Source organism: Pipistrellus hanaki (genome assembly GCF_964339955.1).
Source record: "Pipistrellus hanaki genome assembly, chromosome: 16".
Lineage (NCBI taxonomy): Eukaryota > Metazoa > Chordata > Mammalia > Chiroptera > Vespertilionidae > Pipistrellus > Pipistrellus hanaki.
Genome location: NC_140518.1, coordinates 39,420,591 through 39,440,589, shown reverse-complemented (window position 1 = coordinate 39,440,589; position 19,999 = coordinate 39,420,591). Strand labels below are relative to the sequence as shown.

The following is a 19,999-nucleotide window of genomic DNA, read 5'->3' as shown; positions in this document are numbered from 1 at the left end:
GCCGGGGACTGCCTGCCTGACAGGCCCTGGGCGCTCCTGGCTTGGGTCTTTGGGAAAGAAACCTTCTGCCCTCGGGCAGTTTCTCCCGTCCCTTTCCTTTCGCTTAGTGCCCTCCCACCCTGGGCCGCCTGCCAATCAGGAAAAAAACCCGGAGGGGTCAGTGCTGCCTACCGGCTGGCGGCAGGTGGACGGTGAATATTCTTCAGCGGCAACACGTCTCTCTTGGGACGCCACTGATCATAAACATGCGCATCTTCTACCTTTTGCCTCTGATTATGGAAGGAAAGGCTTAGGGCTCATAAAGGACAGTCAGCCAACACGGACTAGCAGGAGAGGGTCTGTGCTGTTTACACTCCGACCCCAGGTACACGGGAGTCTTTCCCCCACTCGCCCGTGCCAGCTCCCCAGACACCAGCCGCGTGTCCACAGATTCAATCCAATTCCGACACTAACCGCCTGGAGCCAGCACAGACCCCGCAGCGGAGGGCTCAGTCCCGCAAGACCGCCCGCACTTCAGATGCTAAGGGTGAGCCCAGGTCTCCCTTACGCCTGAGCAACCAGCTCGCTGCACATCGGCGTTTCCCAGAGCTCCCTCCGCAGGGGCAGTAATTTGCTAAAACAGCTCCTGGAAGTCAGGAGAGCACTTCACTTACGTTCACTGGTTTACTAGCAAGGATGCTATGAAGGATACAGAGGAACAGCTGGGTGAAGGGGTTCAGAGGTGAGGTCTAGAGGGGTCCTGATGTTGTGGGTTCGAACCCTGGAGTCAAAAATAAGACCACCGTAGGCTTCTAATTGATTAAAAAAGCAGGCAAGGATTTATTGAGCTGGTCATCGACGGCCACGGGAGCACCACACGCAGGTGGAGTCCACCCTCACCACCACACCACTCCAGGTGTAAGCAGTTCTTTTAAAAGGTCTAAACCACACACACAAAAAAAATTTCCTTTGTTATAAATTCTAAAGTCTAGCCAAAACCGGTTTGGCTCAATGGTTAGAGTGTTGGTCTGTGGATGGAAAGGTCCCAGGTTCAATTCCGGTCAAGGGTATGTACCTTGGTAGTGGGCACATTCCCAGTAGAGGGTGTGCAGGAGGCAGCTGGTCAATGTTTCTCTCTCATCGATGTTTCTAGCTTCTATCCCTCTCCCTTCCTCTCTGTAAAAAAAAAATAATAATAAAACATATTTTAAAAAATAATAAAAATAAAAATAAATAAATTCTAAAGTCTAAATGCTGGGAATAGCCACATCCTGCTGGACATTGGAATGTGGCCCTATCTTGCCAATGCAGTTTTTACAGAAGCAGAATTAAGCAGAGTTAATAATCTCTAAAGGTTATCTATAGTTTCAACTCCTGGAGCTACTGAGTCAATGGAAACCAATCTCCTGTGGTTCTGGTCCTCGGGCACAGGAAAAGCAAGTACGTGTGTGCAGAAGCCAGAATAGCAGCGTTAGCATTCCAACAGCAGTTTTTACCTAAGTGTGGCTGCTACCATTCTTCACTGAGTGTAGGAGCTTCTGTCCCTGTGGCGTTGGGGTGCCCCGCCCTCCTGGCACCCACCCTGGGAGATTTCTGAACGCCATTGGTTAGGGCAGGGGTCTGCAACCTTTAAGACATAAAGAGCCACTTGGACCCGTTTCCGAAGGAAAAAAAAACCTGGGAGCCGCAAAACCATTGCGACATTTAAAACAAATATAACACTGCATATATTGTTTCTTACCTTAATGCTATATACCAGATCGTGCAGTTAGCTGTCAATCTGAAGAAAAAAAGGACTTTTTTACTTAACAATGTAAAATATATTTTTGCAAATTAATAGCTAATTAAAATATTTAATTTACCTGGTTAATGGGATTTTTGCTCCTGAACCTCAGTGCACAGTGTCTGCACATCAGGGCTGTAAGACGTTACCTTCATTTTCACACAGGCTTGCAAGTTGTTGGAGCCGCGGTAAAGCTTCAAAAGAGCCGCATGCGGCTCTGGAGCCGTAGGTTGCCGACACCTGGGTTAGGGGTTTCATGGAGATCCTGCTGAGGAGGCATGATGGACTAAATCTTGGCTATTGACGATTACCTCAGTCTCCAGCCCCTTCCCCCGCTAAAGGTCGCTTAGGCTCTACGACCCACAGGCTGAGAACCGCTAGCAGGGTCGCCTAAGACCATCGGAAAACACATATATTTACGTTACAATTCGTAACAATAGCAACATTACAGTTATGAAGTGGCAACGAAAATCATTTTATGGCTGGGGGTCACCACAGCATGAGGAACCGTATCAAAGGGTCGCGGCATGAGGAAGGTTGAGAGCCACTGGGCTAGACAAACGTCGGGGTCTTTCTTCCTGCCTTCTGCAACGCTTCCCGGGTGGATCGCCTTTCCGCTCCCCACTCCCACGGGCCCAGGCTGGCCCTGCCCCCGACGGGAGACAGGGACCCCGTAAAGACTTCCAAGCTCCAACAAGGGCGCTGTCCCCCGAGGCCCAGCCTCTGCTCTGTCACCCTTGTCAGTGAGGAGAGCAACCTGGGCGTTGGTCTCCTCCCGAGGGTGGCACAGACCCGGAGACACACTGCGGAGGGTCTGTTTCCAGCTGCAGAACCGAGCCAAGTTGCAGGAAACACTTCATTTCCTTTCTCCACACTTTTGAAGTCAAGGAGGCCGACAGCTGGACAGGGCAGGGAGGAAGGCTGGGAGGGGGCGTGGGGCAGAGGCTCAGTCTGGGAGGGACCCCGGCAGGGGGTCTGTGGTCCTTGAAAAGTTGTGCGAGGCCAGGCCCAGAGGCTGGAGGAAGGAGAGAGCGTGGGAGGGGCTGAGGCTGAGGGGATGGCCCCAGGGTGCCCGGCACGCCCACTGCAGGACACCCGGACTGAGAGAGGGCAGCGTGACAGGAGCCAGGACTGCTGGACAGCAGGAGGCCGGCCTCGGTTCTCCTCTCAGGGGCTCTGCCCGCCGCCTCTGAGAAGCAAAGCTTGGCAGGTGGCTGGAGCCCGGTGGGGCCTGGGGCCCCTCCTGTCAGAGGCCCCGTTGGCGTCAGGTGGGGTCTGCCCCTGGTGCTGAACCCCATCCGGGAACTCTCATCCTAACTGTCCGGTGCGGCCCCTGTGGGGAGCAGGCACGAGCGCCGATGGACCAGGTAAAGCGTGAATCTGTTCTTTTCCTTCGGCCACAGGAATCTCCTACCAGCGGCTGGTGAGGGCTGAGCAGGGCCTGTCCATTCGGAATCACCGCAGCTCCACTGTGTGAGTGCTCTTGGGAGGAAGAAATCTCGTGGGGGTGGGGGAGGGGTTAGGGGTGGGGTTGGGGGTGAGGGTAGGGTGGGGTCGGGATGGGACTGCGCTCACTGTTCCACCATTCCCGCACCAGCACCCCTGCATCCCTCCCTCACTGCACCCCACCCAAGCCCCCAGCAGACAGGCTTAGACCTGGGACCCCGGAATTGCCGGTGGTGATTTGTGCACAGAGCCGCTTTCTTGGCTGGGGGTCTTTCATCAGATTCCTAAACACGTCTGAGACTTAAAAAGGACAAAAGGTTAAGAACCAGCTGCGTTGATCGCGCCAGGTGCTGGGCACACATTACCTCACGTCACCCCGCTTTTCAGATGAGGAAACGGAAGGTCAGAGAGGCCAGGTAGCCTCCCCAAGCTCACCCAGCTACGAGTGCTGAGCCAGGGCCCGAAGCTCAGTCTTCCTCCAGACCCCGTGCTCTTCCCACAGTGTCTTTCTGCCGGTTTTTAAAGCAGCATTTGCCAAACTTTTTTTTTTTTTTTTTTTTTTTAACCAACCTACAATAAAGAATTCATTTTCTGTGACAGCCTGACACACACACACACACACACGCAGCCAAAACAGGTTTCATGAATTGAAACATACCCTTACCCCCTAAGGTGAGCTCTGTCCCCTTCTATTCCACCTCATTTAAAGGCCAGTCTGGGTGTGACTCCCCAGTGGACTGCATTGCCCTCTCTCGGGCTGGGTCTGCAGTTCCACAAACAAAAGGCGAAGCCTCCATCCCGAGGACCCCCCAGCGGGTCCCCAGGTGGAGAGGAGGTTGGGGGGGCGGGTGGAGGGCGCTCTCTCCCCTGCACACCTGGGCGCCCAGATGCAGCTCCAGCAGCAGCAATTGTAGTCACCGCCCTCCCCATCCCCAGGCAGAGCAGGTTTTGAGCGAGACCGAGGTACAAACCTATTTGTAAATGCTAGCTTAGCAAATACATAGCTACCTCCCGGGCGGGGCAGGGGGCAGGGGGCAGGGCACTGGCGAATGCTCACCAACCTCATCGGGCACTTACTGAGCTCTGGGCATCGCTGCTCCCGGCAGTCCTCATGCTCCCCTTATGGGGGAGGCAGGTTTCAGGCCAGGGAACTGAGCTCCGGGGGTGAGCAGAAGGTCTCAGGGTTAAGGGTGAACTCGCTTCTGTTTCCAGTGAGTGGGAAGGAGGGTGGGTTTTCCAGCGGAGATGGCGAGCTGGGGGCGAGGCACAGGCTGGCCGGCTGGTCCTGCACTCCGTGCATCGGGCGGAGGAGTGAGGCCACGTGTGCCCAGCACCCAGGGTGAAGGAGAGGGGCTCAGTGGGGGCCGCTTACGGGAGCCTGCCCCCTTTTTCTTAAAAGAGAGAAACCAAACATAGCTCCTCCCCGTGATGATACCTCTGACAGCGCAGGCCCTGAGCCCAGGCCCCGCTCTGGGCAGAGGCCACAGGGACTGGGGGAGCGCCTCCTGCTGGTGCTGCTTTGCGCTGGTGGGAACGCAGCTCGCAGCTGGGGTTTGGGGAAGAAGGAGCCGCACTATAGCTGGCTCAGGCGGGCACACTGGCCCGGGGATGGCTCAGACACCTTCGAGGAGATGCAGCGACGAGGGTCGGTGTGGGTGAAGTGAGAAATAAGAACCGTCCTGGGCTGTTAACCGTTACCTGAGTAATCGACACCGCGGGGTTCACGGTTCTCAACGTTTGTGTGTCTGAAATTTTCATAACGAGCAAGCGTCACACTGGCCCCGCGGAGGAGCCGGGGTGGGGCGGGGAGAGGGGCAGAGGCGGCTGGACACACACCCCTTCTTCCCGGCGAGTGTGGGCTGTGAGGTGCTCGGCCAGCTAGAAAAGGGTCCCCTGCCCCTTCCAGAGGACTCGGATGCAGCCCTGACTTGGCCCGCCTTCCTCCTGGCAGATGCCACCCCACCCCGAAACCGTGGCTCAAGGAGCAGGGCGAAGGGTGGAATCTCAGCCCCCCTGCACCGCGGCGTGTGCCTGCCCGCTCCCCCTTCCCAAAACGGCCGCCTGGCTCCCGGCCACCTCACCCAAAACACAGTCTGCTCTTGAGTAATCTCATATCCATTCAGATGTCTTGTAGAAAAAAAAAATGTTTACATAAAAATGAAGGTAAAACTTATTTTTAAAAATGAGTTCAGCGTTTAAAAGGTCTTTGAAAACACTGGGAGGGAAATACTCAAAAGCAGACCGTACACTTTCCTCTGAGAACCGGGACCCTCAGTCCCCACGCTCGTGGCTCCCGCCCTGCCTGGGCTGTGAGGAGGCCGGGCCTGGGGGAGGGAGGACACAGGACCCCAGCATGAGGCCCTGGCTGCGCCCCGGTGCCCACAGCCAGTCCTCTGTGCCCCCAGCACCGTGCTGCTGCTGAACCCCGTGGAGGTGCAGGCGGAGTTCCTGGCCGTGGCCAACAAGCTGAGCGCGCCCGGGCCCTCACCCCACAGCGCCTACATCACGCTGCTCCTGCACGCCTTCCAGGCCTCCTTCGGGGCCCGCTGCGACCTCGCGGGGCTGCACGGCCGCCTGCAGGTACGCGTCCGGGCCCGGGTCCCCCTGCCCCTTCTCGCAGACCTGGGTCTGCCCCGGGGTCCCCCTGCCCCTTCTCGCAGACCTGGGTCTGCCCTGCCTTAGGGCTGCAGTCTCCAGGGTGCGCGGGCCTCCTCACCCCGGGGCACGGCGGGCGGGGGTTGAAGAGCTGGTCTTGCCAACAGGCTCCCTGTGGTGCTGGGGCCCTACCAGGTGGGTGGCACCCACCTCAAGGGAAGGAGATTCAGACGGAAGCTGGCAGACTGGTGTCTGGTCCCCGCGCTGGGACAGGCCAGCTGGGTGGCCCTGGACAGACCCTCTGGCCCCGGGCCCTTCTCTCGTGACCGTGTCCTGAGAGGGCGGTCAGGGGCGGGCCTGGCTCCGGGTCTGTGGGTGGAGACGGGTGATGAGACTGGGCGGGCCCGGGCCCTGCGCCCTCCTCGGGGAGACCAGCCAGCCATGGCGCAGGACCAAGCCGGCCGCCTCCTGGGGTTCCAGGCCAAGACCCTGGCCGAGCTCGAGGACGTCTACACGGAGACGGCGGAGGCCCAGGAGCTGGCAGCCGGCATTGGGGACGCCGCCGAGGCCCGGAAGTGGCTCAGGACCAAGCTGAAGGCGGTGGGAGAGAAAGCCGGCTTCCCCGGCGTCTTAGGTGAGGCCCTGGGACGGGGCCCAGGCTCCGGGCCGGCTGCTCCGGCTCCCACCGTGAGTGGGCCAGGAGGCTCTGCTCCACACAGTCCTCACCACGTCCTCACCCTGGTGCCTGGTGCCCGGCTCCTGCCTCTGGGGTCAGGGCCGGGGGCATCGTGTGGGGCTGTGGGAAGAGGAAAAGCGTGTGCCCACCAGGGGCAAGGGCCTGTCGTCTGGCATGAAGACAATGCGGAAGTGGCACGCAGCACATCCACACAGCTCCCCTGGGCCCACTTCAGTCATATGGCCGCCCCTCACCCCGAGGAGCCTGGGAAACTCCCTCTCCACAGCCCCGTTCCCCCAGAAGGGGTGCAGTGCCCTGGCATCTGGAGGGGGCGTGCCCTGTTCTCCCGTGTGGACCCCGTCAAAGGGGAATCAGAGCGTGTGCCCGCCACACTGGCACAGCATGCAAAGGGCACGGCACCCCCACAGTGCCCGCTGGCTGAGCGCCAGGACCCCAGCTCTCAGCTCCAGCTCAGCCGTGGGCCACCCAGCTTCCCAGCCGGGCCCACCCTCTTCCACCTCTGCCCTCTTCCCTAAGCCAGGGCCCAGGGCCGGCCAAGCTCAGGGCTCCCTCCCGGGCCTCACCTGGGCCGCCCTGCCCGTTCTTGCAGATACGGCGAACCCCGGCAAGCTCCGCACCATCCCCATCCCGGTCGCCAGGTGCTACACCTACAGCTGGAAGCAGGACAGCTTCGGTAAGCAGCCGGCCGGGGCCCGCGGTGCCCACCCCAGCGGTGCCCACCCCGGGGGCCGGGGCTCTCTCCCCCGCCCGTCTGGGCCGCAGCCTCCGCTCCCCACTGGCCCGCCGGCCTGAGCGGGCGCCGGGCAGGGCAGAGGCCGCGCTCTGAGTCCCATTGGGGGACCTGATCCACCTTCTGCCATCTCCTCCCCAAGTCCTTTCTGCCTAAACCTGTCTCCCCCCCCACCCAAAGGCGAGCGGGAGAGGGCTCCTGGGCCGCACACCCAGCGACACCTCCCTTATCTCCCCCCGCCCCCCCCCCCCCCACAGACGTCCTGACGGAGATGCTGCTCAAGGAACAGGAGCTGCTGCAGCCCGGGCTCCTGGGGGACGACGAGGAGGAAGAGGAGGAGGAGGAGGAGGAGGAGGAGGAGGAGGAGGAGGAGGAGGAGGAGGAAGAGGAGGAGGAGGAAGAGGAGGAGGAGGAGGACTTGGAAACGGACGGGCAGTGCGCCCAGAGGGACTCGCTGTTTTCCACCAGCTCGGAGGCCTCCCGGGACTCCGCCCTGAGCCTCGCCTCCTCCCAGGCCTCGGGGGCCACCCTGTCCAGCCAGCTGCTGACCTCCTTCGTGTCGGGGCTGTCGGACGGCGTGGACAGCGGCTACGTGGATGACAGCGAGGAGAGCTCCCCCGAGTGGCCCCGGAGCCCGGGCGGCGGCCGGGGGCGGCGGGGCTACCGCAGGCCGGGGCCCAAGTTCAACCGCATCTACAAACTGTTCAAGAGCACCAGCCAGCTGGTGCTGCGGAGGGACTCCCGGGGCCTGGAGGGCGGCCGGGATGCGGCCCCGCCCCTGCGGCGGGCCGGCAGCCTCTGCAGCCCCCTGGACGGCCCGGCGCCGCCCCCCGCCCGCGCCCAGCGCTCCCGCTCGCTGCCGCAGCCCAGGCTCGGCGCCCAGCTGCCCAGCTGGCTCCTGGCGCCCGCCTCGCGCCACCAGCGCCGCCGCCCCTTCCTCAGCGGGGACGAGGACCCCAAGGCCTCCACCCTCCGCGTGGTGGTCTTCGGCTCCGACCGGATCTCGGGGAAGGTCGCCCGGGCCTACAGCAACCTGCGGTGAGAGCCGGGGCTGGGCGCGTCCCCGCGGGTGGCAATGGCGGTGGTGGTGGTGGTGGTGGTGGTGGTGGCATCTCAGGCTTGAGCTTAGGTCCCACGGGGACCCACCCGGGGCACCTTCTCACCACCTTCTCGTCGCCAGGCTGCTGGAGAGCAACCGCCCCCTCCTCACCCGCTTCTTCAAGCTGCAGTTCTTCTACGTGCCCATGAAGCGGAGCTCCGCCTGCAAGGCCCCCCGGAGCCAGACACCGCCCCTGCCCCCCGAGTCCCCGAGGCACCCCCTCCCCACAGTACGTCCCGGCCCTGCACCAAGGGCGGGGGGGGAGTGGGAGCAGGTGGACGTGAGCAGGCGGCAGTCGTCCGAGAGGGCAGGTTGAGGCCACCAAAGCCATCACTGACTGTGGGGCGCCCTCTCCCGCCTCGCCCTTGCTCTCAAAGGGGGGTGGCGCTTTGCTGTGTGACACAGACGTGTCCAAGGGCAGGGGGCAGGGGGCAGGGGGCAGGGGGCGCTCAGATTAGGGCTGCAGGGCTTCCCAGGGCCCTGGCAGGCCTCCTGGGTCGCTGGGCATGACTCTGGCTTGCCCCTTGTCTCAGGAGCTGGGCCCCGCCCAGTGGGAGGAGAGCACCAACGACATCTCTCACTACCTCGGCATGCTCGACCCCTGGTATGAGCGCAACGTGCTGGGCCTCATGCACCTGCCCCCCGAGGTCCTGTGCCAGGTAGGTGGCCCCTGGGAGGGGAGAGAAGGCCCAGGGGCTGGGGCCACCCGCCTGGCTCAGAAGGCCTTGGTTTGGGGGGATCCAGCTCGAGGACTCCACGGAGGACCAGGGTGCATTGGGGATGAGCAGAGGGAGTAGGCGAGAAGCGGGACAGGGCTCTGGGGGCGAGGGAGGCTCCTCAGAAGGATCCGGGGGACCTGGGCTTCCGCCCCCGTCCTCAGCGCCACTCTGCCCAGCTCCGCCAGGGGCCTTCCTGAGCCCCGGGCCAGGCCGGGGAGCGGTGTGGAGACCGGCTGTGGGTGCTCCCCCGGCCTCTGTCTCCTGCTTTTGCCTCACCACTCCTCCCCCTCCTGGCTTTCTCCTCTGCCTCTTCCTCTCGTCTCCCCTTTCCCTCCCGGCTCTGGCTCCCCGGACGCAGCAGTCCCTGAAGGAGGACTCCCGGCCGCTGGAGGGCTCGCCCGCCCAGCTGCCCATCCTGGCCGACATGCTGCTCTACTACTGCCGCTTCGCCGCTCGGCCGGTGCTGCTGCAGGTCTACCAGACGGAGGTGAGCGCCGCCGCCCCAACCACTGCCCCCTCAGACTCACAGCCCCAGCCTGGGCCCCGTCCCCACCCCACGGCAGCCCCCAGCCCGGAGCCGGAGGGGCCTGGTGGGTCCCTGCAGGGGCCTCACTGAGGCCTGGCTCGCCCTCCGCAGCTGACCTTCATCACCGGGGAGCAGGCCACGGAGATCTTCATCCACTCCCTGGAGCTGGGCCACTCCGCTGCCACGCGAGCCATCAAGGCTTCAGGTGAGAGCGGCCTGAGTCCCCAGAGGCAGGCAGGGGGGCCCAGGAGGGGGAGCCCTGGGGAGGGAGGGCCCTGGGAGGCAGGGTCACGGGAAAGCAGGGCCAGAGGTGGGGGGCCGGGAGATGGAGCCCCAGGGCTGCACGTGGCACCCAGTGAAGCGTCTGTGTGCGTGTGGCACAGGTCCTGGCAGCAAGAGGCTGGGCATCGATGGGGACCGGGAGGCCGTCCCGCTAACACTACAGATAATCTACAGCAAGGTAAGGCGGCGCCGGGCCCGGCCCTCCGGGGTCGGCTCCCCGTCCTCCTCACGCGGAGCCAGACTCGGTTCCGGGCCCCAGTTTTCACGCTGGAGACCCCAGAAGGCCTTCCCCTGGGCCCCGCCCCTCCTGAAGGTGCCAGCGGCTCCCAGGCTGTGCCAGGGCCTGGCAGCAGAGTGAGGGTGGAGAGGGGGGCAGGGCTGGGGCATCCAGAGGCACCACGAGGGAGCTGCCACGGTCCGGGGCCCGTGTGCCAGGCTGGAAGCATGGGGGGTGGGATGAGAGGAAGAGGGAGTGAAGAGATATCTGAAGTAAGAGAGGAAGGGGTGCCCGTGAGCATGAGTCTCTGAGCATGTCACACTTCGGGGGACAGGCCACGAGAGCCCTGACCTCACCAATGGGGGCCTCTCCTGCCTTTTTTCCCCTCCTTCCTTCTTTCAACCATTCACAAGATATTTATTTAGCACCAGCTCCTGCCAGCCCTGTGCTGGGCGAGGGGGGATGCTGTAAGCAGGGGGGCTGGGCCCTGCCCTTGGCTTTTTCAGAAGAGAGAGACAGACAGGAAACAAGGAAATGGCCACGGTGATGTCTGACAGGCAGTCACAGGGCTGACGGGATGGTGATCGTGGGCTACTAATTCACATTGGGTGGCCATGGAGGTGGGCAGGCGGGACTGACCCTGAGAGCTGTGTGCCAGGTGTTTGTTAGCGCCTACCGAGTCCCAGGCATTGTTCTGGGCACAGGTAGTGTTGTCAAGAGTGAACAAGCCCAAACCGGTTTGGCTCAGTGGATAGAGCGTCGGCCTGAGGACTGAAAGGTCCCAGGTTCGATTCCGGTCAAGGGCATGTACCTTGGTTGTGGGCACATCCCCAGTAGGGGGTGTGCAAGAGGCAGCTGATTGATGATTCTCTCTCATCGATGTTTCTAACTCTCTATCCCTCTCTCTTCCTCTCTGTAAAAAATCAATAAAATATATAAATAAATAAAAACATTGGGGGGGGGGAGTGAACAAAATGCTTACAGCCTGGGGGATGACAGGCATTGGTTAGATGGAGCCACAAAACTGTGACACAAAGATGAAGGAGAGGTACATGGTACTGGGAGAACCTCCAGGGGATTCTTCAACCCGGTCAGGAAAGTTAGATGCTTCCTAGAGAAGGCACATTGGGTCAATATTAGGGGGAGGGAGCAACAGGAGTTAGTTAGCTAAGCTAAAAAGAGAGAGGGATGTATTCCCCAGAGGAGGCAGCATGTGCAAAGGCCCTGTGGTAGAAGAGAGCATCAACAGCACAGGTGATGAGGTGAGGCTAAAGAGAGAGGCGGGGCCAGAATGCCAAGGGCCTTAATTGTAGCCAGAGGAGTTTTGTCCAGTCACAGGAGCAGTGGTATTAAGTTCGGGGAGGAGCTGGGAATGTGTGTGACATGATCAGATCTGAGGGTTAGAAGTTCCCTCCGGCAGCTCTGTGGAGAACAGATTGGAGGGCCCACGGGGCATAGCAAGGCCCATAGGAGGCTCCGGTGGTTTTCCAGGAGGGAAATGTGGCAGCCAGCTAGGCTGGTGGTGGTGGAGATGGACAGGAATGGACAGGAACGGGGGCTATACGTGGACTCTGTGAGCAGCAGGGCTTAGGGGTGGGTTGGAAAAGAAGGGCCGGACTCCCGGATTTCAGTCTTCTGGAACTAATGTGCGTTGTCTCAGAAGCAGCCCAGGTCCAGTAGCAGCAGATCAGGAACGTGAGTTTGCAGTGCCCTTGAGAGGGAGAAGGAAGAAGTCAGAGCAGGCAGTCGGATGGATGGCCCTGGACTCAGACATGACATAGGAGGAGGGGTGCATAGGTCGTCGAGGTTCCCTAACAGAGAACGGACAAGTGCAAAGAGCAGAGGAGCCCAGAGAGGGTCCTGAGCCCTGTGCTGTGTGACCGCAGGCACAGGAGGGTGTAGAGCTGAGCAGAGGCCCCGCCGAACGGTGGTGGGGAGCCAGGAGCCCCTCGCAAAAGCCCAGGAGAGGAGAGGGGTGAACAGAAGCAAATTCTCCTGCAAGGGCAAGTGAGCTGACCTTGAGATTGACCAAGGACCCAGAAACCCGCTTGGGTTTGGCAACATGGAGGTCCCAGTGAAAGGGAGTGCCAGGCTGACTCTGCCAGGAGCCCCAGGCCTGCGGGCCCCTCTCTTCCTCACTCTGGGCTCAGCAGGAGGTCACCAAGGCCACCCCTTAAGGTGCTCTCAGCTCCCGTGTCCTATGACCTGGCCACAGGCTGATCCATGGACCAAGCCAGCGACAGGATGCCCTTTCCAGAGTCAGCACGGTCTGCACGGGGCCGGGGCTCTCAGGGAAGGAGCCGGCAGACCCTGTGAATGAGAGAGAGCCCCCTGGGTGTGCCCACCACAGGCTGCTCCAGGCCCTGGCAGTCTGGGCCTCCTCTCTGAAGGGAAGGGGGCAGCCACGGGGCCCCGAGCTGAGGGAGGACCCGGTTCGCTGCCTTTCCAGGGGGCCATCAGTGGACGGAGTCGCTGGTGTAACATGGAGAAGGTCTGCACCTCCATCAACCTCAACAAGGCGTGCCGGAAGCAGGAGGAGCTAGGTTGGTCAGGTGGGCCGTGCGGGGGGGAGGGGGGGGCAGGGAGGGGCTCTGAGCCGGGCCTGAGCACCCCTGCCCTTCAGACTCCGGTGTCGAGTCCCTGACGCTAAACCTGACGGAAGTGGTGAAGAGGCAAAACCCCAAATCCAAGAAGGGCTTTAACCAGGTAAGGGCTCCCCTCGCCTCGAAGCCACACCCTCAGGAGGCTCACTGCGGGGTTAATGCACCGGTGTGTGTGCACGTGGGCACGCTGCGTGAGAGGAGGGGTGTCCAAGGCTGCGGGGGTGTGGGTGGGAGGAGGGGCAGGGTGAGGGGTGAGGTTTGGGATGTGCACACACGTGGAGTGTTGGGGGGCGTTAGGAGGAAGTGCTGAGAGAGGATATGTGGTGTGCAAGGGTTCTGCCCTAAGCCGGAGGCAGGGGGCTGCGGGCTATGGGACCCCCAGGGCTCTCACGGCAGGGGATGAGGGTGGTGGACAGAGCACAATGCAGCTTCTCCTCCAGGGCACTTGCTTCTTCCAGGCTCAGGAAAGGGCAGGGGCTGGGGCGGAGCCAGGGCCTGAGCCGTGGACAGACAAACGCCCACCCCACCCCAGGGCAGCGGGCACTTCCCCGGGACTGACCGGGGCCTTCCTTCCAGATCAGCACCTCGCAGATCAAAGTGGACAAGGTGCAGATCATCGGCTCCAAAAGCTGCCCGTTCGCCGTGTGCCTGGACCAGGACGAGAGGAAGATCCTGCAGAGTGTGGTCAGGTAGGCGGCGCCGCTCGCCCCAGCCGAGAGGGGGAGGGAAGGGGTCAGTCTGTGTGTTTCCCCGGGGCCCGGGTGTGGCCGGAGGGACGTGAGCCTGACCGGGCGCCTGCCCCGCCCGCAGGTGTGAGGTCTCGCCTTGCTACAAGCCAGAGAAGAGCAGCAGCCCCTGCCCCCAGCCCCAGAGGGCGCCCCACTCGCCAGCCCAGGCCACGCCCGATCTCTGCTCCCTCCTCTGCCTGCCCATCATGACTTTCAGCGGAGCTCTGCCCTAGCGAGGCCCTGTGCCCACAGCCCGCACCCTCAACCTGCTCACCCCGACCGGACGACCAGAAGCAGCCTCTTCCGAGCCTTTCCAGATGGTCGGCTGTGCAGGTCTCGTTCCTGGAGAACCACACGGGCCTGCGCTGGGTCAGGGCCCGCTGAGGCCCTGCAGGGCAGGGTGCCGGTGGTTTCTGGGGCCTCGGGGCTCTGCTTGGGACAGAAACAGGCTTTACGGAGAGGGGCCTGGCCACACAGCCCCTGTGGTTCCTGAGGCAGGAAGGAGAGCTGACCTCTGAGAGCCCCGCCCACCAACATGGTCAGCATCCTTTCTAGAAAAAGGTCCGGAGGCCCTTGTGCTCTGGGGTCTGGGCTCGGCCTCCTCTCCCAACCTGCGGTCCAGGGGCGCCCACTCCTTCCTTTGCCAAAGGCCCGGGGAAACTCTGTGTCTGGAGTTCAGTCCCCTCGACTCCAGAAGTGGAGATGAGACTTTTCATTCCTGACCTTCAGACTAGCCCCCATCTCTGTCCCCCCCTTTCTCTCCCCCTACCTGTCTCTCTTCCACTCTCTAAAAATCAGTGAAAAAAGATCCATAGGTGAGGAGAAAGAAAGAAAGAAAGAAAGAAAGAAAGAAAGGAAGGAAGGAAGGAAGGAAGGAAGGAAGGAAGGAAGGAAGGAAGGAAGGGGAAGGGGAGGGAAAGAAGGAAGGAAGGAAGGAAGGAAGGAAGGAAGGAAGGAAGGAAGGAAGGAAAAGAGGGAGAAGAAAGAGAAAGAAAGGGAGGGAGAAAAGAAGGGAGAGAAGGAAAGAGGAAAGGGGGGAGGGAGGGAGAGATAGAGATAGAGATAGAGATAGAGAGAGAGAGAGAGAGAGAGAGAGAGAAGGAAAGAAGGAAAGAAAGAGAAGGAAGGAAGGAAGGAAGGAAGGAAGGAAGGAAGGAAGGAAGGAAGGAAGGAAGGAAGAAAGGAAGACAGACTAGGGCGACAGGGTGGAGGGCAGGGCCGGGGCCAGGATTCGAACTGGTGGAGGTGGGGAAGGGAACCTTGCTAGCAGACAATTGTATGGTGCACAGACCCCCTCCTTCCTCTCCTCCTGCTTCATCCTGATCGAAAGGTTCTGAGCCTATAGGCGCCCAGAGTGTTCACAACTGGAGAGAAGTGGACAGAGCCGGCTCCTATCCGGAATCGCCAGGCACCAGAGGACGGTCGGCTGTATACCTTCAGTCTTTTTTATTGTGTGACTAGGATGACCTACTGTATGAGCGAGGGACATCCAAGAATAAATGAATTTAATATTATTGTTAAATAAAACATTAATCTTGTATTTAAAGACCTGGAATTATTTTTGTTGTATGTCAACTAACTGCTAGTTGGGCAATTTACATAAGTTATTTCATTTACATCTAAGATTCTTGGAGTTGTTTTGTTTACTTGGAGAATTTTCTTCTCTGTAGAAAATGTATTTGTGCTTACATTTTCCCTGACACTGTTCCATTTAAGCCTCATCATGCTGCTGAGAGCTAGGAAAGTCAGCTCCGTGCGGGCCCTCCGGATCTGGGGGTGTTTTCGGTCTTGGGGCACAGGCAGGGAGAGAAGAGGAGGCAAAGGGATGGTGGGGGACATCCGTGACCTGGGAGAGGTACGTGGACCAAACCCAGCTGCTGGACACGGAGGAAGAAGGAGCCGTGAGCTGCTCTGGGTCTGCGCCGGCCCGCTATCGCCAACAGTAATGCACACCTGATACTCTGTGCACTAACTGTGCTTATTTACCGTTTCCCCGAAAATAAGACAGTGTCTTATATTACTTTTTTGCTCCCAAAGATGCGCTAGGTCTTATTTTCAGGGGATGTCTTATTTTTCCATGAAGAAGAATACGGTACGTATTTATTGTTAAATGAAAATAAAGGAAATTTATTACCTGTATACGGTACGGTAGTACGGTAGTTGTCAACACAAACCAGACAAACTGAATCCTACAGTATCAAGAATTTACTCATTTATTCAATGACAATCATGTCATCATCTTCTGAAACATCATCATAACAATCCAATTCCTGAATTTCCTGGTGAATTTCTTGTGACTCCATTTCTTTCAGAATCAGTGGACCAGATCTCTCATGTTTAGCCTGGGGGGGGTGGGGGACTTATTTTCGGGGGATGCCTTATATTTCACTCAGAAGGAAACCTTTAAGTAGGTCTTATTTTCGGAGGATGTCTTATTTTTGGGGAAACACGGTAGTCTAGCTCGTACATCTATAGGACATCGAGCGGTCCCTGGACCGAGGATGGGCTCCGCGTGGCTGGGTTCGGGCTGCAGGCTGGGCTTTGGTCTGCTCGGCGGGTCTCTCAGGCACCTGGGGCCGGCATGTTCGCACTAGACAGGAAGCAGAGACAGGTGCTGCCTCCTTGGGCCTGGGCCTGGGCCTGGCGCAGCATCGCCTCCTGACATTCAGCTGGCCAAAAGGGAAGAGGCACAACAACTCCTAACTCAGCAGATCTCACACAGAATAAAAACAAAACTACCTGAGAAGAGCACTTCACTTCAATTCTTTCCAAAATCCCACAACCCTAGTCTATCGGAGAAGATGTCAGATAACCCGGGTGGGACATTCTACAGGATAATCTGGCCAGTTCCTCGGACAGTCGGTGTCATAAAAAAAAAAACAAGGAAGGACCAAAGGAGACGTAGGAGATGCAATGTGGCACGAAGGATTGGCTCAGAAAACAGAAAGAGAATACTAATGAAAAAACGGGTGAAATTCCCAGTTTTTGGTAGTTACGAATATAGCCTCTATAAACGTTGTACTGCGTTCCATGTGGATGTGTATTTCCAACTTATTTGGGCAAATGCCAAAAAGCACAATTACTCCACCACGTGGTGTAAGCATGTTTGGCTGTAAAACCAATGCCAGGCTGCCTGCCTCAGTGCCATGGCCCTGGGCACGCTCCCCGGGGGCGGAGAGTTCCCGTGGCTCCACAGCGTCATCAGTGCCTGGTGCTGCCAGCACCTTGGGTTCCCCCTTTCCAGTGGGTGTGCAGCGATGCCTTTGTGGTCTTAACCTGCGATTGCCCAGTGACTGTGGCGTTGAGCGTCTTCCCGTGTGTGTATTTGCCATGTGCATGCCTTCTTCCATGAGGTGTCTGTGCAGATGCTTTGCCCATTTTTAAGTTTGTTTGTTTTCTTAATGTCAAATCCTGTTTTCTTTGTGTGTTTTGGGTACCAGGCCTTTTGCAGACACAGTAAATGTTTTGCTAATACGTCTTCCAGTCTGCGGCTTGTCTTTTCGTTTTCGAAGCAGTGCCTTTTGCCAAGCAGATGGTCTTTGTTTTAATGACATCCCATTTAGCAATTTGTTCTTTTCTGGCAGCTCAGAGCTTCCTCTGGGGCTCAGAGTGCCGTGGTCAGTCAGCCTCCTCAGACCCTCCCTGCAGTCCCTGACCTGGGCTCCACGAGCCCTCCAGAGGCACCTCCCCACCCCTGTCTGCTCCGAGTGGAGGCACCAGAGCGGGATCCAGCCCCCGCAGCCTCACCGGCACAGGAGACGGGTGTGGGCCCGCAGCTGGGTGCCTCTCCAGAGCTCAGACCCCCATCCTCCCTGTCACCCCCACCCCTCCAGCACTGGGCTTCCGCTTTTCCAGGAGGAAGCCACGCCCTCCTTTCCCTTTTCTGAACCCTTCTATTTTCCCCTCCCCCCTCATCCCTGCCGCTACATCAGGTCCTCCGGGGAAGGGCACTGTCCCCACCGCCCTGGGGGCCCAGGCAGTGCGACAGACTCTCCATCTCCAATGGGACCAGAAGCATGAAACAGGAAACCTCAGGCAGAGTCAGGAAAACAGAACTTAAGGACCAAGAGAGACTGGTTTCCCATAAATGCCTGGTTGGGAACTGATAACCCCGGGGTTTTCTCAGGGGAAGTTGGTCAGGGGTTGCCTGGCATCAACCTCGGGAAGTTTTGCTTAAGTTTTCCAGAGGCGTGAACAAAACACCACCCAGGTGGGGTTAATCTCACAAAACACTGAATGGAACTCTGTTTGTCTGCAGGAAGTTTTCAAGGCTGGTCTCCATTTGTTCTCCATTTTAACAGGCTCCACCTGAACTCTCCCTCCTTCCATTCTCTGTTCACTAATACCGCCCTCCCCAATCCCTCCGCAGACTGGCCTGTAGCTTTACAGTTCACACGGCCCAAATTGCAATTCCTCACTATCACAGAATAAACTCACCTTTTTTAGTCTTGAGCTTGTCTCCGTTTACCTCTTTTTAAAAAAATATATATTTTATTGATTTTTACAGAGAGGAAGAGAGATGGACAGAGAATTAGAACCATCGATGAGAGGGAATCATTGATCAGCTGCCTCTTGCACACCCCCTATTGGGGATTTGCCCGCAACCAAGGTACATGCCCTTGACCGGAATCGAACACTGGGACATTTCAGTCCGCAGGCCGAAGCTCTATCCACTGAGCCAAACCGGTTTCAGCTCCGTTTACCTCTTTACTGAGGCTGATAACAGGCAGGTGGCAGACTGTCCCCACCTGTGTCACCTCAGTTCTCCGTTCTGTGCAGCAGGCACACACCTGTGTCCCAGCTTGGACCACAGCCCCCGGCCGTAACTCAGGTTGCCATAGCAGAGTACCAGGTGGGCAAGGGCTTAGCCAGCAGCCATTCATTCTCACAGTCCTGGGGGCTGGCATGTCCAAGACCAAAGTGCTGGCAGGCTGTCTGTGGGGAGAGCTCTCCTCCTGGTTGCAGATGCCACCTTCTCGCCGTGTCTTCACAAGGTGCGGAGAGGAAGCTCTGTCTCCCTCTTCTTACAGGGACCCGGGTCCCATCACGGGGGCCCTGCTCTCATGATGTCACCTAAGCCTCGTTGCCCTCAGAGGTCCTACCTCTTAGTACCGTCGCCTTGGGGTTCAACATATGACTGTTGGGAAGACACTGTAAAATGAAAATAAATGGAGATGGAGCTGCCATCCCAGAGGAAATGCCTTGCAAGTCTTAGCCCCCTGAATGATAAACAGGGCACAGTAGCTTCCGCACCGGCCCTAACGCAGCACTATGCCCCAAACTTAAGGTGACCAGACATCCCGCTTTTGGCGGGACAGTCCCTATTTTTAACCATTTGTCCCGCGTCCCACGGCATTTTAAAAAAGTCCCGATTTTTGAAAAGATTCTTTGAAATCTTTTGAACTTTTTAAAAATGCCGCGGGACATGGGACAAATTGTTAAAAGTCGGGACTGTCCCTCCAGAAGCAGGAAGTCTGGTCACCTTACCCAGCTACTGCTTGCAAAGACAGTATCTGCAGATACTATAACTACGAAACTGATGTCTACGGGGCAGGGGGTGGGAGGGCACGGGCAGTGCCCAGAAGCATCCCACAGTAAGCATGGAAAAGGCTTGCCCAGGAGCACGCTAGGAGGGGGATGCCAGGAGGGGGTGCAGAGGGCTCCTCGGCATCTTCCTAAGCAGGTACGTCTCCCCCTACTGGCTGACCCTGGGACCACACCAGGAGCTGCCTGGTTTTATTGCCACATGGACAGTGACCAGTGAGCTATAAACAGCTTTCCTTTGACCAACACCATCCTGCTTAGCTTTGGGATGGCTGACCTCCACGGTGAGCGAATAGTTTCCTGTGTAGAAGACCACCACGCTGAACAAAGAAGGTAAAAACAAATCAGGTCCCTGGGCCCAAGTGCGTGGTGTTTGCCTCTGTGTTTGCGTTTGTACTGGCTTGTGGGTAGAGACCGAGGGCCTGGCCATAGAGTCGGGCAGAAGGGCCATGGGAAATTGGCTTACTAAGATGCTCCAATGGGGCATGGCGCTGTGGATGTCGCTAGGGAAATTTGAAGAATGCATTAAAGTAGGGCATGTCAATCAGATTCATGAGGTGATGGACGTTGCTGAGTGTATATACCAGTGTGTTTGCTTGCGGTGGCCTCCTTGGTCCATGGGCTGCAATAAGGCAGAAATGGGTTCAATCTAGAATCTAGATGCATTCCTCTTGCAGCCCTTGAGGCACAAAATGCCAGTAAGAAGTGTCCTGTTGCCGAAACCGGTTTGGCTCAATGGATAGAGCGTCGGATTGGGGACTGAAGGGACCCGGGTTCGATTCCGGTCAAGAGCATGTACCTTGGTTGCGGGCACATCCCCAGTAGGGGGTGTGCAAGAGGCAGCTGATCGATGACTCTCTCTCATCGATGTTTCTAGCTATCTCTCTCCCTTCCTCTCTGTACAAAACCAATAAAATATATTAAAAAAAAAAAAAAAAAAGAAGTGTCCTGTTGCCCTAGCCCAGTGGTCAGCAAACTCATTAGTCAACAGAGCCAAATATCAACACTACAACGATTGAAATTTCTTTTGAGAGCCAAATTTTTTATTTTA

General features: G+C 58.5%; 1 protein-coding gene across 4 annotated transcripts in view; it reads left to right on the top strand.

Annotated features, from left to right (window-relative positions):
- PIK3R5 (phosphoinositide-3-kinase regulatory subunit 5) overlaps positions 1-14,969 on the top strand; it is a 75,993-nt gene extending 61,024 nt beyond the window's left edge. For 3 of the 4 annotated variants that reach the window (XM_084863914.1, XM_084863915.1, XM_084863916.1), the window contains exons 6-19: positions 3,166-3,235; positions 5,614-5,788; positions 6,284-6,437; positions 7,090-7,173; positions 7,488-8,268; positions 8,411-8,558; positions 8,863-8,988; positions 9,407-9,535; positions 9,686-9,779; positions 9,958-10,034; positions 12,523-12,616; positions 12,697-12,779; positions 13,253-13,365; positions 13,487-14,969. In XM_084863914.1, coding sequence (XP_084720040.1) covers positions 3,166-3,235; positions 5,614-5,788; positions 6,284-6,437; positions 7,090-7,173; positions 7,488-8,268; positions 8,411-8,558; positions 8,863-8,988; positions 9,407-9,535; positions 9,686-9,779; positions 9,958-10,034; positions 12,523-12,616; positions 12,697-12,779; positions 13,253-13,365; positions 13,487-13,637 — 2,279 coding nt within the window. In that variant the 3' untranslated portion in view covers positions 13,638-14,969. The remainder of the gene's footprint in view (positions 1-3,165; positions 3,236-5,613; positions 5,789-6,283; positions 6,438-7,089; positions 7,174-7,487; positions 8,269-8,410; positions 8,559-8,862; positions 8,989-9,406; positions 9,536-9,685; positions 9,780-9,957; positions 10,035-12,522; positions 12,617-12,696; positions 12,780-13,252; positions 13,366-13,486) is intronic. The other variant, XM_084863917.1, reaches the window with a different exon arrangement.
- Positions 14,970-19,999: the final 5,030 nt, after the last annotated feature.